This window comes from Pezoporus occidentalis, unplaced genomic scaffold, assembly GCF_034315485.1.
Source record: "Pezoporus occidentalis ecotype Australia unplaced genomic scaffold, CSIRO_AGI_Poc_V1 ctg28, whole genome shotgun sequence".
Lineage (NCBI taxonomy): Eukaryota > Metazoa > Chordata > Aves > Psittaciformes > Psittacidae > Pezoporus > Pezoporus occidentalis.
The window spans coordinates 7445242-7459701 of record NW_026914718.1 but is presented as its reverse complement, the minus strand read 5'-3'; the positions used below and the strand labels follow the sequence as shown (position 1 = coordinate 7459701).

At 38.4% G+C, this 14460-nt stretch overlaps 1 protein-coding gene across 2 annotated transcripts in view; it reads right to left on the bottom strand.

Moving 5' to 3' along the window:
• AVL9 (AVL9 cell migration associated) overlaps positions 1-14460 on the bottom strand; it is a 37210-nt gene that overhangs the window by 5416 nt on the left and 17334 nt on the right. For both annotated transcript variants that reach the window (XM_062625502.1, XM_062625501.1), the window contains exons 5-14: positions 13732-13821; positions 13285-13351; positions 12589-12629; positions 11430-11468; positions 7494-7563; positions 6415-6944; positions 3423-3557; positions 2360-2579; positions 1213-1330; positions 293-346 (exon numbers count right to left, since the gene is read on the bottom strand). In XM_062625502.1, coding sequence (XP_062481486.1) covers positions 293-346; positions 1213-1330; positions 2360-2579; positions 3423-3557; positions 6415-6944; positions 7494-7563; positions 11430-11468; positions 12589-12629; positions 13285-13351; positions 13732-13821 — 1364 coding nt within the window. The remainder of the gene's footprint in view (positions 1-292; positions 347-1212; positions 1331-2359; positions 2580-3422; positions 3558-6414; positions 6945-7493; positions 7564-11429; positions 11469-12588; positions 12630-13284; positions 13352-13731; positions 13822-14460) is intronic.

The following is a 14460-nucleotide window of genomic DNA, read 5'->3' as shown; positions in this document are numbered from 1 at the left end:
TTAGGCAAGCTTCTCAGAGGAAGAAAAGATACAAAAGCCTTATGATTGCAATGCAAGAAAAACAGAGCTCTATTGTGAAGTCCAACACAAAATAGTGCACTAGCACTCTTTTTCCTTATTTAAGCGAATGTTCCATCTTTAGACGTGGTGTTTTGCAGAACACTGAGTACAGTTTCATGTGCAGGCCCAATTTAGATAATTCTTTTGTTTTAGTTCATCATAGGAAAAGTAGGTTATTAATACTTGATCACACTTTAAAAACTATAAAAAAATCCAAATACTATATACTTACTGTGACAATCTTAACTTCACATCTGACACAGAGTACTGGCCCTGGAATGGGTGGCTAGAAGAGGAGGAAAACCCAAGAAAACATTTAGAAATTTAGTTTTATAAATCAATTCATGTCACACAATTATTACTTGTACTCCTCCTTGTGGCTTACAATAAAACTAATAAAATCTCTTGTAGACACACTACTTCACCAAAGGTGAGGTCCCAGTGACAATTCAACTGTCGATTTCCTAGGAACGACCTGTAAGGTGCCTTCTATTTACAGTCCAGATATTAACAATTTTTGCACACTAAGGCACAGTACCTCCTTCTAACAAAACACAGCAAATAAAAAAGATCCATTAAGTAGACCAAGAGAGCTTTGCAGGTCTGAAGAAAAGCCTTCTTCAGACTAGAGCAGCTGACAATGCAAAAGCAAACAAAACTCCCTGCAGTACAATAACAAACCCATTGTAAACAAAATGCATGCAGAACCAACAGTGTCGCCAAGCCTGGCATCATCTAATCTTGAGTGAAAATACACATAAAACAATCCAAAGTACAGAAGATGCAATACAAAACAGGCAGTTCCTCTCCATCCCCATTAATGACCACCCTGGACACGGCTATTCCCTGGACACATGGAAGTAATTAATGAAAAGCAGAACCATCTGAGCACAATTCCTGAGGAATGACAAACTTCCTATAGCTGTGGACAGCCAACAATCAACTTGAGCAACTTTCACTTCTTCTGAGTCAGGATGCATTTTTCTTCCTAGAACTATAGCTCAGAATTAGAGCAAGAACTATTGAAGGAGGTATTGATTCAATGTGCTTTATAGCAGGAGCAAAGGAACACTGTATTTCTACAGAATGGTGTGCCTGACTAGGAGCAATCCATGGTAAATGCTTAAAGAAAAAAAAATATGCTTTCCTTACCTAGAATTTACCTCTGCAAGAGCTGGATGCTTGTTGCTGTTCCATACTCTGTAGTTGTGGGTGTTTTTCCAGGCTGCTACAAACACCGTTCCAAAGTCTGACAACGTCTTTTCGTTGTCTGATAAATTAAAAAGAAAATGAGAATTTGCAGTAATTCATTAGAGACCTAACACAAGACATAGCACATTCTTTCTTGTAAGGAAACATTAAAGTTTTCCAGGCTTTTATCAAATCAAGGACAAGTAAAACCCTAGTACTAAGAACCAGGCACTTAAATAATGTTTCCTTAGCTTCATTTTAAATTGTCTCAAACATACAATGCCAGGAGAGAAGGAAAACAGTTATTTTAGAGCAAAGTTAGTATGAAAACCCTGGCACTTCATATGAATCATCTGAAAATACTGTCAGATGGGAACTGAGCATCTTCCGGGCTTGAAAAATCAAGTCCCCAATCCCATGTTTTCTCACATACACCACAGAGCAAAATCTGAATTAGTTATTTGATATGAATATAGAATAATTGTGACAAGAATGAAGTGAACAGGGTCAGTGCTGGGCAAACTAAACATTTTCCACAAATAAAACACTGATTCTTTTAGTTATATTCATGCACAAAAAGCTGGAACATTGAGATTTCTGAGTTAAGACAAAAAATTGAGCTCCAGAAAACACACACACCTCTACATGACACTTTCCACTTATATGAATCCCTGCTTGGGACTATGGCAGGAAGGGAAAAGAGATGGAATAGCCTTGGAAAAACTTCCTGAAGACAGCCTCTTAACTTAATGTCTCCAAATCCAATTAGTTCCCCAAAATTAACCTCAAGCTGCAACAGTGTTTGTAAAAGTCTCATCACATATGGAGTTTCAGGTATTTCTACTTATGAGGAAAGCTTAATTAAATCAAGGAGACAGACAAAGAAGAAAGAAGACAAAGAAAAAAGTGTCTGTCAGGCTGTGGAGTGAGAGTTAGTAACAAGCTTGGCAAGGAGTAACAAGAATAGCCAAGGTCAACCGAAAAAGGAGCCTGAAGTGAAATGCGAGGTAGAGAAAGATCCAGTGACCGCCCACACATTCAATGCAACAGTACAAATGTTTATTACACCCACCCTCATCTCAGTCCCTAGACAAGGCGTCTGTTCTACCTGGTTGCAGCACAGCAGCAAGCAGTGCATGAAGATAAGCACTGAACTGAGCCCTGATCCACTCATCACCTCCTTCCCATCCAGTGCCATCAAGGAAAACATCGTCTCTGTTGTCAGTTACATGCTTCACCAAGTAATCTGCAAATCTCAGGTCAGCAGTTGTTGGGTTCAGGATCTTACGGAGCTCTGGATCATGGATTTGTACATGAGCATCTTCTATCTGAAATAGTTCCAATGGTAAACATTCATCTAAATAAAATTACTTATATATATATATATATATATTACTATATATTACTACCTAAATCTAAACTTACAGTCCCCCCAATATCAAGAAGAAACAAATAGCCAAAGAAACAAAGAATTAACTGTTCTCAGAAAGTCAGATACTGCTCTGATAAAACCAGAACCTAATAATCTCCCTGGCACATAATAAAAGCTGCTTATTTGACAGGATCTGGCAGGGGAACTTTGGTGCTCACATACATTCTCCTAGAGGCTCTTTGATTATCACTTCAATTTATTACATTGGTTACCTATATGTAGCTATCTTAGGTTACCAAATGCTGATTATGTAGCTGTATCCATTTGCTAGAACTGATTAGATGCTGATATTTTCTGACTAGATACTGATTGTTTTCTAACTAGATACTGATTTTTATCTCTTGCTTGAATCAGAAGGAACTCAACAGCAATGTGCTTTATTACCCAACTGTAGCTGTTTCTCAGCTGCAAGCACTTATTTTTGAAAACCTTACTACAAAGTGATGAAAAAAGCCCACAACACAAGAAGTTAAAATTATACCAGCAACAAAACCCTAAGTGCCCTGCAAATTCAAATATTGCATATAAAACTATACAGAAAAACATGTAGTAGTTTTGCACAGCTTATCTAACCCTATCCTAACAGATGATACCAATTTAACATGCTTCTGCATTTTAAGATTTCAAAAGAAATAAGTCAGAATTTGGGCATGAATGTGAAACTTTAAAGCTGTATTTAAAATGGAACCTCTGTTTCCCCCCTCCCTAGTTCAAGAAGCTCAAAGGCAAAGGCTCATACTTCCACAATCGCATCACTCAGATGCTTCTGCTGACGGAACAGGATATTGGTGGCTCCGGCAACGAAGCCGCGCACTGTTACATCTGACAGGAGGTGATGCTGCTGCAGTGCCATGTAGGGCAAGCAGAGGTACCCCTAAAAGAACAGACATGTTCAGAGGATTAACATAATGTCAAACAATTAGAACTGTCTACATTCAGAGTTTTTCCCTAACAAAACCAGCACATTCCACCCAGAATGAACCTTAGTTATTACAATTTCAGCCACGATTATCTATTGCTTTGCTACATCACATCTGCAAAGCAAAGCAACCAGGTTCCACATGAATCACTTTTTTCAAGAGGTGGTTATGCTGCCTTTCAGCCCCAGGACTGAAGCTGAAACACAACACAAAGGACAGGAATCAAATGTGTTTCTAAGGCAACAGATCAAGCAATATAAAACAAGAGTGAGGTCTCAGGTCAATTCAGAGACAAGAAGTCAACAAAGATTCATCTCTCCACCTGCATACCATGTCTTCTCGTAGTCCTGAAGCACATGATGCAGGAAAGCTACAGACTGCTATCCACATTTTGTAGGTGGAGATTTCCAGGCTCCAGAGAGAGCAATCAATTTCTGATAACCATATGCATGCCTGCTTTAAGAAAGAGCAGGATAGAAAGCAATACACCATGCTTTTTAGCCACTCCATGATTACAAGTTAAACTAGTATCCTACATTCCAGTTGCAAAAGACCCCAACAACCAAATATTTTGCCTTTGTAAAAAAGGCTTTGATGGAAATCATTGAGAGATCATTGAGAAGCAGCTGTAGGAATTGTAATTTTCTTTTCAATACAGACTCAACATACCCCTGAAATCTAATTCCAGATGTTCAGTTGTATAAAACACAAAGCAATTTACTGGTAGGAACCCTGAAGGGCTAACACATACCAGACAGAAAAAAGAGCACATGCACTTCATCACACAGCACGTGGTAATGGGAAACATATGGAAGGAAGGAGCATAGCTATTCCCTTTTGTTAGATTAGACACAGGGATGGCTTCCGAGATGAGGAGGCCTTATCAGCTGAGAACAAACAGCCTGTGTCAAAGGAACAATGGTGCTTTAAGGGGAATCACCAACTTAAATGGAAATCTTTCCCAAAGTACGGCTGGCAAAGGAAGGTTTAATTACTGGATAGCCAAGTAGCAAAGTCCTGGAAATCTTTTGCTATTTAAGTATCAAGTTTCAGTTCCTAAATTCACATTTGTCTCTAAGTACAACTACTCTTATTTCTGTGAACATGTTCCATTCTTTTTAAAGAGTGCCACTGAAATAAGTATCAGAACTTAAAGAACTGATACCAAAGAAACAAGTATCACAACCTATTTTTTCTTATGCTCAGGTGTACTTGGATAAGGAATTAGGCCATCTGGCAAAATCTCCTCGCACTCTCATTAGTCAGATTTATTAGTCTTTCCATGGCATTGCATAAAAAAACACTGATATGAGAGCTCTAAAAGAGATTTAAACTTTGCAGCAAGTTTATAGTGGTTAAACTATAACTTCAAATGACATTTTTCTGATAACTTAAAGAGATGTAAAGTCTTTTCTGCTTTAATGACACTGGATGAATTCAAATGAAAAGTGCCATTGTGGAACAGAAGGTAAACACGTAGAAACTGTCCATTTCCTTAAAATTGTTTACTTTTCCACTTTATGGGCTTAGTAGCAAACTAAGCTTGCACTCATAGGCCCCCTTATCAATCATTTTCTTCTTGCTTTCAATCTAGTATTTCCCATAGAACTACACTAAATACAATTTACAGGCTATCCTTTTCATTAGACAGACCATATGGACAAACACCAGACTGCAGATCTTGGTTGAAAAAGCATTTCTAACAGTGACATAAGGCAATACAGGGCAATGATATTTGAGCTGCTCCCATAAGCCCACACAGACTGCCATTTCCAATGCAAGTTATGGACAGGAGCTCACATACCCATTTAATAAAATGTTCTATTAAGGAAATGCAAATAAGCACCTCCAAAGGAAGAAATACCACTTCGAACCTCATCAGCTTGAGGAAATCAATCTGAATCTTCTTTCTGGGCAAAAGTTCCTCTAAAAGATTATTAAATTAAAAACAAAACTTTTTCACTAACAAAAATATCTTTAACAGGGATGCACTTTCCGGGGGGGAAGGGGAAAGGTTATGGGAAACCAGCCCTAGTAAATGTACTGCTTGTTATCTGACAATGCTCAGAGTCCTTAGAGAGACACTCGAGTACCTGGAGTTCAGTAAGGCACCAGCACAAGCTTAAACTTCAGTGGCTCTGCACCAGGCACAGAGAAAGAGCCAGATAACTGGGAGTTACCATGTAAAAAATAATGAAATTGGATATATATGCCCCATCCCTGGCAGTGTTCAAGGCCAGGTTGGATGGGGCTTGGAGCAACCTGCTCTAGTGGAAGGTGTCCCTGCCCATGGCAGGGGGTTGGAACTGGACGAGCTTTAAGTCCCTTCCAGCCCAAACCAGCCTGTGATTCTATGATTCTATATATTCTTGTGTGTGCATACAGATACACATTTATATACACATTTTACGCATATATACACATATATGTATTTATAAATACATACATATAAACATAAGAAGAGGGAAACACAGGCTTAGGTGTTAGCTAAAATAAAGCTTTCAGAATCTTAGTGTAGATTAATGTATCAAACCACTTCTTAAGTACTCTGATCTTGCCCCATACAGGTTAGATCAACAACTCAGAGTGAAAGAAAACAGTAGTTACATACCGTTTATTAACCACAGACGTGCACTCACACTTTCCACCTGCCTAGGAACACAGTCACTTGCCAGAGACTGTACTTACTTGCCAGAGACTTGTTTTGTAGTACCCTACTGTCGATCTGGAGTTGGGTAACCAAAATTATTAGCCACTTCTGAAAAACAGATGTCTTTATGAGTTACCAGGTATCATGAACAACATGTTTACCTTTGTAAAAATAGCCAACGGCATACCGTACTGGTCCTCTTCCAACCCAGAAATCAGTCCTGGAACAAGCACTGCGTGTCCTGTATTTGCTTGGGGTTGCACAGTGATTGGAAGGCTTTCTGAGCTCAGAATATTTTCAGCCTGTTCTGATGCTATATTTTCACCTTCTCCTTCTTTCAGATTAGACTCCTCCAAAATGCTTGGATCTAAGGTCTCCCAGTCACTTTCAGAGGATGCTGGAGAAGCACGGGAAGGAACTTTCAAGCGCTGCACAGCACTGTTGGAGGACTGAGCTCCATTGCAAGTCTTCTCTGATGGGGAGAAAGGCATGCTTGTTTTTTGACCTTCCAGTGAAAGGTTTTCTGCCACCTTTCTGCTTCCCTTTCCCATTCCCAAAGTTGTATCTGAAGTATCAGCAGCAGAAACAGGGTCACCTAAATGTGGTGTATTTTCCTGCAACCCAGCATCCTCTGATATGCTGTTTCTTGGTCTATAGTGTGAGCAGTCAGTAAGACCATGTTCAATCATTCCTGGAAAGTGATAGCACACAGGAGTATCAGCATCTCAATGGAAATAGAAGTGACTTTGAATAAAGAAAATGAACAAAGTGCTTTGGTGTATGTAGTGGAAATCAAGTTTTTTAAAACACTACTTTTGGGGGAAGCTGTGTTAAAAAAACACAGAAGTAAACCAAACCCAAACCCCACACTTTCTCTCCTAAACAATCTTCCCCAACTTTTCTTCTTTGAGGAGACTGGTTAGAAGCTAGGAATTAGCAAGGTTAGGGGTTTTGGTTTTGTTTGTTTGAACTCACCAGGAACATGTGACTTATTCAGGGTCCCACCTATGTTACCCACTGGCAATACAGAAGATCCAGTGGCTCCAATAAAGCACAAGAAATAACCCATAGCGTGTAAGTAGCAAGAATTAGGATATGTGTACACACATAAAAGTCACCTGTTTTTCAAGCAACATACCAAACATGACTCTATTGTCACCTGTGTTGTCTGCCATATGAAACTGCCCGTCCCAGTTACTACCAGAAAGCATATAAAAAAAGTCTAAACTTCTCTTCTTACCAGGAAAGAGTGACAGGACAGTCATCAGAGCTCCCACTAACCTATTGACTGGAGAGATATAAAATAGCACCTAGTGGCAGAAGGGAGAGGGGTGGGGTGAGAAAAGGAGAATTAGGGAGGAGAGAACGAGAAAAATAAAATTACACTCAAGCATGACAAAGGTATATAGAACACACGCAAACTATTCAAGCATTGCTTTTTATGTTATTTTAGAGAGTCTGCGTAGCAACAAAAGCTCTTACAGTACTTCAAATATTTAAATGTCTATTATACCCTTACATTTTATTTGTGATATATATATGCTGCATATATACAGCCATGTGTAATAGATACTTGTCAATCATTTGGATTTTACTGTCAGTTGTTCAGGATTTTTTCCCTCCAAATTGATTCAGTTACTGAATAACTGACAGGAAAAAGTTGTTCCTGGCACACCGCATAAATTCTTATCCATGTGTAGTACATTATAATGTCTGTTATAAATCAAAAAGGCCAAATAATCTCCATTCCAGAATTCTGACAAAAAAACTATGCAAAACCATCTCTTCTAAGAAAATAAATTAAAGCTATGCAGATAAATGAAAACCAGGATAAATGTAGCATATATTTATTAGCAGTGTCTTCCTATGATTAAACCCAAGATTTTGTGGAAACAGAAAACATGACTGATAATTAGCTTTGGTAAAGCACTTAAGGCATAACATGGGAATAGAGAATCTCCTTAATTAAGCCAGAGAGACTGTGATTAGTAAATTAGTTAGGAATTCAAAAGGAGGGGTGTCAAAGGCTAGCAATGAAAGAACCGCAAGGCAGACTGAATATTACTACTGAAGCTCCTCCAAGACAGGCAAGCATTACAAGGAATCAACCAAAGGAATGCAGAACAACCTAACTTGATGACTATGCAAGCCAGTTTAATAGGTTTATGATGAAATTAAAAGTGCAAATTTGTAGACTTACTAGAAGACTTCTGCTGTCAGCTAGGAAGACACTTTAATGTGACTGATGAACTCATGTTTCACTACTATTTGCAGGTCTACAAGCTAGTGAATTGATAGAACCGAAAGAAAAACCTATAGAGACCTAACACGCACCAAATGATATTTAATAGTACATCAGCTAGAAACAGATTATGTGTATTATCTTGCACAAATTTTCTTTTTTCTATGTTCAAGATAGGCAAATTCAATTGCTACAGCCACAGAGAAAGCATGATGAGAACAAGCAGCTCATCTGAGGACAGGATTTCAGCTGACTCCAACAGGAATCAAAAAAGTCAAACTTCTTCTAGGATGCTGCTTTCTAACACACGAATGAAAGATGCAGGACCCAACAGCAATGAACTACAACAGAAATCTTGCAATACCTCTAGAGATTTAGATTCCCAGATAACATGTATTCCTAGTCAAGCTTATTTTTAAGCCTACAGAAATAATTAGGTCTGTAAGTACCATCTTGCTTACAAGAAATCTATTCCATCCTAAGTTTTCACTTGGTATACTGCTTACTTAAGCCGAGTACTTTTCTATATTGGTTCCATCAAGCCCCTCTGCCATCTCTCTGTCTATATGTGCACACGCTTCCTGACCCCTCCCAACCCTATTATATGCCCTACAACATCTACATCAGCAAACTGGGTGGTCCTGGCAGCAGAAAACCCAATGATCACCATCTGGAAGTAATCTTCCAGCCTAATGACAGCCAAGAGGTGGAAAACCAGTTCTTTAGCCTGTGGAACGGCATCAACCAAATTGCTAAGGATTAAAGCAAATCTGTCTGTGGCATTCAGGCATTTTTCAGATCAAGGAAAACTGGCATTACTAGTGGCTTCTTAGAGATTATGTTTAAGGTCTTTGAACATACAGATTCCTTCTGTTACTCTGGAACCTTAATATGTGCCAGAAAACAGGCAGTGTCAGAAAACCTAAACTCTTCCTTTTGAAAATGCAAGCATTGTGTTCCTGTTGGAGGTCAGGGAAAAACAAAACTAAAGCAACCTGCAGGTTTATTCAACAAGTATCCAGTTACTTTAAAAACAATTTCATATGTTTGAGTCACATGAACATGCTTGGGAAACCCTTCCTCTTCCTGTGCATTTATGTCTTGGGGTTTGAGCAGCTTCAGAGAAGAACTGTAACTTAAGAAAGCATTTTGTTTCTTTATGTCCAGATACTGAACTGACTTGATGAAATGGTATTACAAGTTTTTAAACAGATCCATGGAGATACGTTACAAAATCCTACTGGGAAATATTCTTTCCATTTATGGTTTAAAAAACAATGCAGAATTCGGTTCTTCTGGGGAAAAAGCTTGCATATTGAGTCTTGATTATATACATATTTCCATGTGCACTCTTACTATGTCATAATTGTAATTTCTCAAGTATACCTTTTGCCTAGCCTTTCATACCTAGCAGTCTTTAGCATACAGCTCTTAAATGCAGAAACTGCGTGGAGACCTCATAGCAGCCTTCCAGTATCAGAAGGGGGCCTGTAAGGATGCTGGGGAGGGACTCTTCATTAGGGACTGTAGTGATAGGACAAGGGGCAATGGGTTAAAATTTAAACAGGGGAAGTTTAGATTGGATATAAGGAAGAAGTTCTTTACTGTAAGAGTGGTGAGGCACTGGAATGGGTTGCCCAGAGAAGTTCTGAATGCTCCATCCCTGGCAGTGTTCAAGGCTAGGTAGGACAGAGCCTTGGGTGACATGGTTTAGTGTGAGGTGTCCCTGCCCATGGCAGGGGGTTGGAACTTGATGATCTTAAGGCCCCTTCCAACCTAAACCATTCTATAATGCTATTCTGTGATTCTATAAATTCTCATCAATGCATTTATTCTCATCAATAAATATTTAGAACTGTCAAGGTATATTTAATTTACAAGTGACAAGTGCAAAAGCTTCCGAGAAGCTGTTACTTCTGTTTTTAAAACCATATTTACTGCCTCACTAACGATACCCAGGCCTTCAATAAGCTTAAAAAAAAATCACAACTGTTTATACTTAGAATTACTCACAGAATCACAGACTGCTCTGGGTTGGAAATGACCTTAAGATTATCCAGTTTCAAACCCCTTCCATGGGCAGGGACACCTTCCACTAGAGCAGGTTGCTCCAAGCCCCATCCAACTTGGCCTTGAACACTTTCTTTATAGATTAAGTCCTACTGACTTTCCAATTGCAGCTAACAGGAAATCCTCATTTTCCTTCTCAGTGCTCTGAAGAAGTTGGGGTTTAACAGAGCAGGTTTGCTAAGAAAAGGTGACATTTGGGAAATTGAAACAGAATTTTAAACAATAAGTTTAAAAAAGCAAAACAAACAAAAGCAAATCCCTTCATATATCTGAGACCTGATACACATTGGTTTCACTGAAAGTGCTTGTTCCAGGGTATTTTTATATATACATATATACACACACACACAGAAGAAAACAAATGTCTCTGTTTCACATCTGCTTGTACATTTTGCACATTGCACTTAAATGACTAAGTCAGCATTACTTCTGGGACAGTGAGATAGCCCAAAGAAAACACTGAGCCTAGAATTCAACTGGTTTTACCCACTCAATGTAAGTTCAGCCTGACTTAACAGATAGGCTTTTTACCTTGTCTCCTGCAAGTGTTCATGCAATTCAGGTCTGAAAGACACTTCTAGCACTTGTTTTCTTTGATATGCCTATTTAAAAATGTAAAACTGTACACAGCCTTTTGGGTACCAGCTTTCCTATTGGTTCCTTCACACAGGTACCTATTTGCATTATGTGTATCCTTTCTTATCTTTTATAATATGTTAAGTTTCTCCATTCACATTTAATAAAATTTTACTTACTCTGACTGGGACAACCATTAATAAGGTTCAGTATGAACAGAACAGAAGTGGAGGCAAATTTTTACAACTGCATCTTCTATTTTAATTACCTCAGCCTACAAAACATTACCTTTTTCTCTAGAAGAATCAGTTTAAAAAGGATCAACACCTGCAGAAAAAAACACAAAAAGGAGAAATATGGTGAGTGAACCAGTGCCATTTATCAAAAATACTGTGCAAGCCTAATCTTTTACCCAAGGTTTCATGTTAATCACTGCATGATTGTCAAATGAGCAAATACATTTGACCAGTGAAAACCAGTGTTCCAATACTCTTTTCCCACCTGAGCACTCATTTTAAATCAGCATTTGAGATACACAATGAAAAGCCTACACAAAGAATTGTGTAATTTGAAGCATACAAAGCTTATCAGAAAGTACATGTTGCATAACTCAAGAATTTAAAAACCCCAGTAAACTACAGAACCGTAAAGGAGTTCCTCCACAGAATTACAGAAAAGATTCAGCAGAATACCAAGACTGTCATTCACCTCACCTAATTTTAGGCATCTACAGATGAGACATCTAGATCAGAGTGGCCGTACAGACTCTCTACACTCAAATTAAAACACAGACAATTCTGGGGTATGACTGGCAGACCTCTGCTGTTAAACAAAAATGAGTTCTACCCCAAAAATTTACTGAGCAGGCACAAATACATCATGAAATTCAGATTCTTTAATTTGCTTCCTTGATACCTCCCTCAGTTAATAAGATTCTAAATGTTATTTGTACCTTAGTTATAGGATACACGCTGCATTTCAATAGTCATTGGGAAATAGAAGAGGAGCTAGTCCCCTCAAGTTCTGTGATGGCAGAAGCTGCAGAAATTACAAGATACAGGGAAAAATGCTCCAAGTTGTGCCTGCACAAACTTTAACAATATTCTTCCATCACATTCATCTGATGAGAAGCAGGAAATAGAAACAAGATCATAACTGAGATCCCACCTGCAGTCTGGGACAGGTCTAAAGAAATGTCACACAAATGTAGAAATGGCCAAGGAATCCAGCACACAGGCAAAACTTGTCAGTCTAGGACTTACATATTCACTGAATTTATGTAGGTGGAAGGGGATAGGAAATGAGGAGGTTGTAACCAGAAGCACTTAGGAAACAGTCATCTTGCTCCTAGCTCGGGTATGTCTAGACATGTTTATTTTTCAGTTCCTCTCAAAGCATTTTACCCCACAAAGTGCTGTACTTCATACATCTGGTATAGAACACCTACCTTGTGTCGAAAGTGAAGAACAAGATCCCGAGGAGACAGACCTGAGATTCCAAAAAGAGAGCAATTACTACAGCTTAATAGCTTGTAGAGATACTAAAATAAGTCTTGTCACCATTTTTCAGAGGGGACAGGACACCCATTATGTGAACCTGGTTATTTCAAGAGCAGAACTCATATAAAATACTTTCTTTTAAGCAGGAGCAAGAATTATATCTACAAATGAGACAATAATAACATGAACTGTCATACTCTTGAGTTGACTCCTGTTGGCTACCATACAGCATTATGGAAAGGCTGAAGTACTCACTGTTCATTCAGAAAACACAGAAAAGAGTCAGAATCAGATGGGATCTATCCCAAAAAACAGATGATGAAAGCCTGAGCACCCTACACCATCAAATAGCTCAACCTAGAAATTAAGAAGGTACTGTTTCCTAAAAGCAGCCAAGCAGTGGCTTGTCAGGCTGTTGGGTGAAGAGGTAACACGGCTTTTAACCTACAACTAACTCCTATTATGAAAGCAACACTCAATTTATTTGACATTTATTGAAATCCATTAAGAAACACATAACAGAATAGTGTGCAGCCACACAGACCTCTGCTGTTTAATTTGTTAAATGCACATAAACAAATTAGCTCAGGAAGGGAATGTGCTGATTAGTTTAACATCTCTGCTGCTTGTACAAAAATACTTACCAAGATAAACCTGTGACCCTTCTAGTGAAGAATTGCCCAGAGAACTATTCATGTGATCATAAAGCTCCTGTAAAAGTTAGAACAAAAGCAAAACAAAACTCAGAAGCTGTTAATGGCACATGGTCACCAAAAATCCAGAATAAATAAAATTCGCTTTTTCAAGGATCTCAACATCTTATTCCAGAAAGACAGATTTTACTGATGGGGTCAATGGAGATACAGACTGATAATCATGCTTGTTCTTGTATTTCACTACACATCAGAAAGGTGACTCTCTGTCAAATTAGAATAGTTCATGTTAAATTGTTACAACAGCTGAATAATTGAATGACCTATGCAAATGGAATATTTGAGCAATAACTGTACACACTAAAACCTGTAGCCGTACACTGAAAGCTTTGTTCTGTACACTGAAAGTTTGTTGTGTGGCTGTTATTGAAAAGTTACCTTAAGAATTGAAATTTGTGAGAAGTCTTTTTCTTCAAAGTACGCATGTGTGATGAGCTGCAGCTTCGCCTGAAGTAATCCATACAAAGGCTTGGGAGAAAAACAAACACAAAAGCATGTGAAGAAAACTTATTTAGTCCCTCATTTTAAAGTAGAATCTTCTCCCACTCTTATCTTGCAATATAGACACATTATTACACACAGAGTTCATGGAGGGGCAGTTGCTAACTTGCAGCATCCTCCTCCTGTGCTTAAATCTTTCAGCTTTAAGCACAGAAAGAATCCCTTTTCCCTGCCTGGTGACAGACAGCTTTTGCTAAATAGGTAGAATCACAAGATGTTTGTTCAAAACAAGAGTGTGCTGTATGTGTGACTATCTTAAAACCTCTTTCAATGTCAACTGTCAGAGCATCAATGTCAATAGCCACTCTCTCCAGGTATTATAATGCCAAAAACCCTTAATCCTACTACCTGAAATAAAGTTAGTAGCACATGAGAATAACCAAAGCACAAATAAATATCCTGATCCCTGATAACATCTACAGAAGGCAGACACGTCTACAATAACTTATATATCAATTCCAGGCAGCTCACTCAAACGCCAGAGCCTTCTGACTCAGTTTTGCTTCAGTACATTCACTTTCCAATAAAGAGAGGTATTTGGAGCCAAAAGTTCCAAATCAGAACATAGAAAATAAATAATTTTTAGTATGTTATCTGAAAGTGTTT